Consider the following 2,966-nt stretch of genomic DNA (forward strand, 5'->3'; position numbering starts at 1 on the left):
ATTTTAACGACCGTTATTTTTAAAAAAAGACAACGAGACTTTGACGAGTACGACGAGTACGACCAATCAGAAATCAGAACGTAGAAACGTTCGGAATGTTGCACTTTGCATAACAAACTCATTTCACCCTCACCCTCACCCCCTCCTTTCTCGCGATTTGACGTCATTGACGAACCGTATTACATTCAATTAATACAACAATAATTATTTTAAACATTTACAAAAATAATAATAAACAATACACGTTTGAAAAAAATACGTTTTACAAAATTTTTTTTTAACGGGAAGACATTTTTTTTTTTTTTTTTTTTTTTCCGGGACAAAAAAATTCAAGGCACGATTATTTTTTGATTAATAACTTTGTAAAAAAGGTATGAGGAAAATGGTTATTCCTTTTTTCCTTTTTTTGTTAACAATGGAATGACGAATAATTTAACATTTTATTATATATATATATAAAAACAAATCTAATTACCTGAGAGAAACCAACCGGAATGCTCGTACAATAAATCATCATCATCAATAACAATAATAATAATAGTAATAATAATAATAATAATAATAATAAACGCATGCGACAATCTAAGGTAACTCTTTGTCATTTATAGATTTCATTTATCGAGATCTATCAATAAATTCATTTTTAACTCGCAGGCAGACAACTGAAACACGTGACTCTTTTAAATAATAATAATAATAATAGTAACAACAACATCCAAACTCATATAAAAACTTAATCCCAATGATAATAATAATAATAATAATAATAATAATAGAGACTCGGACCTAATATACCGTAAATAATTTATTTATACTAAATGAAAATCATTACGATAAGGAATCCCCTGGATTTTCCACGTGGGTTTCCACGTGTTTAGCCAAATGTTTACTTTTTTCGAAAGTTTCGCCGCAGGTTTCGCACTTGTACCCCTTTTTACAAACGTGATCCTTGAATCCGTCGTGATTTTCGAACGTGTTCTTACATATTGCACATTTAAATGAATTTTTAGGTTTTCTCTTGGGTTCGACGACGGATTTTTTTTCCTCTTCTTCTTCTTCGTCGTCCGCGTGACCGCATTCGTGCTTTTGAAAATCCTCATCGTTGTTGAATATCAAAGAGCAATTCTGACATTTGAGCCAGGGCTCATCTCGCTGCTGTTGTTTGCTCGGAAAATTGATTCCGTGTTGAGTCTTGCGGTGTCGGTACATGTGATACTTTCTCGTGAACGTCTTTTTGCAAATGGTGCAGGGGAACGTACCTTTGGGACGTTTCAATATGGGATTTCCATCTTCGTCGTAAAATTCGTCGCCCTCGACCTCGTCGAAATCTCCCGATCCGTTTTCGTATATTTCGTATTTACCTGAATTGACTTGTTCCTTCGTCAAATTGTGATATCGTTTCAAATGACGATTCAAATGATTTTTCTTACTGAACGCTTTCGAACAAATACGACATTTTGGCATTTTTTTCAAATCGTCTAAATCTATGCTGTCTTTTTCTTCGAGGTATTCGTCTGTTTGATCCCTTTTTCTTTTACCCGTACCTTCGGAATCGTATGAACTTGCCAGAAAATCCCCTCCGCCAAAACTCGTTTCCGCTAAAAATCCTTCCAGTTGAGCTTTTTCTTCTTCCGTCAACATTTTATTATCGTAGTAACTTGTTTCGTAATCATTTCCCGAATCTCCTCCTTCTTCTATACTGCATTCCATTAAAGAATCCGGATAAACTTCTCTTGTTTTTTTTATCGAAACGGAAACGTCAGATTTTTTGTCATTTTTAACATCGACAATGCTGATTTCGCCATATTTTCCATTTTTTAATATACTATTCATTAAAGTTTCGCCAACTTTTGATTTATACTCTCCTCCGTCACTTCCACCGGATATCTCTAACGTTACGGTATCTTTATTTATACTTAACGGTGTGACGTTTGTCATAGGTTTGACAACGCTAACCTGAGGTTTTGTTATTGGATTTTTAAGAATGGTGGTTCCCTTAGGTTGTGGAGTAATGGTCACATTATTTAATTTACTGATATTACAATTTACAGTGAGTGGAATTAAAACGTCTTTTTTCGACTTATCTTTTTGTAACTTGCTACCTGTGGGACCGGAAATAAGTAATGAAGGTGCCACACCGTCGGCAATTTCATAATTACCAGAAAATGCTTCTCGAATGTGTATTTTTTTGTGGCGTGTGAGATGTTCTTTACGCGTAAAAGTCTTAAAACAATGGTTGCAGCAATAGGGTTTAGGTTCGGATTCAGGATCGGCATCGATCCCGTGAGCAACTTTTTTATGTTTTGTCATGTGTTCACGTCGAGCGTAGGCAGAGTGACAAATGTCGCAAACGAAAGGTTTAGTTTCCGTAGCGTCTGCAAAATCTGAAAATCCATAGCTGTTGACGGAATCATCCGGCTCTTCTTTGATCACGACTCCGCTCACGTCGTGACATTGCCTGTGCCTAACGAGATGTTCCTTTCGAGTGAAAACTTTAGAGCATAGATCGCATTGGAAAGGTCGGCCTCCGGTATGAGATAACATGTGTCTTGTTAAATGCTCATTTCTATTGAATGCTTTCCCACATACTTTACACACAAATTTTTTCCCTTCAAAATGTATTTGTTGATGACGTTTTAAACTCGTTCTTCGAGGAAAGAGTTTACCACATTGAGGACACGGATACAAACCGTCAGAAGGACTATCGGTATTGCTATCTTGATCTCCCTGTACGATATCAGCATCCGCATAAGGAATACCTTCTCGTGGACGACCTTGATTAAATAAAAAACACCGACCGCACAGGGAGCAAGGAAATGCTCCTTTTGCAACAATGTACCTTCTGTGAATCACAGAAAATTTTCCCTTGAGTACAGTTCTAGTATTTTGTTGTTTACCCTTTGCTCCTTTCGGATCAACTTGTTTTTCTTCTTGATTTATTCTTTCAAAAACATCCCACATCTGAG

At 36.0% G+C, this 2,966-nt stretch overlaps 1 protein-coding gene across 1 annotated transcript in view; it reads right to left on the reverse strand.

The window, feature by feature from the left end:
* Positions 1 to 828: 828 nt before the first annotated feature.
* The window catches only part of Phum_PHUM408050 (zinc finger protein, putative), a gene marked incomplete at both ends in the record, with an annotated part of 3,781 nt that continues 1,643 nt past the window's right edge, over positions 829 to 2,966 (reverse strand). Inside the window, one exon of the mRNA XM_002428851.1 lies at positions 829 to 2,941. Within this exon, the coding sequence (XP_002428896.1) occupies positions 829 to 2,941 (2,113 nt within the window). The remainder of the gene's footprint in view (positions 2,942 to 2,966) is intronic.

This window comes from Pediculus humanus, genomic scaffold (genome assembly GCF_000006295.1).
Source record: "Pediculus humanus corporis 1103172108083 genomic scaffold, whole genome shotgun sequence".
Lineage (NCBI taxonomy): Eukaryota > Metazoa > Arthropoda > Insecta > Psocodea > Pediculidae > Pediculus > Pediculus humanus.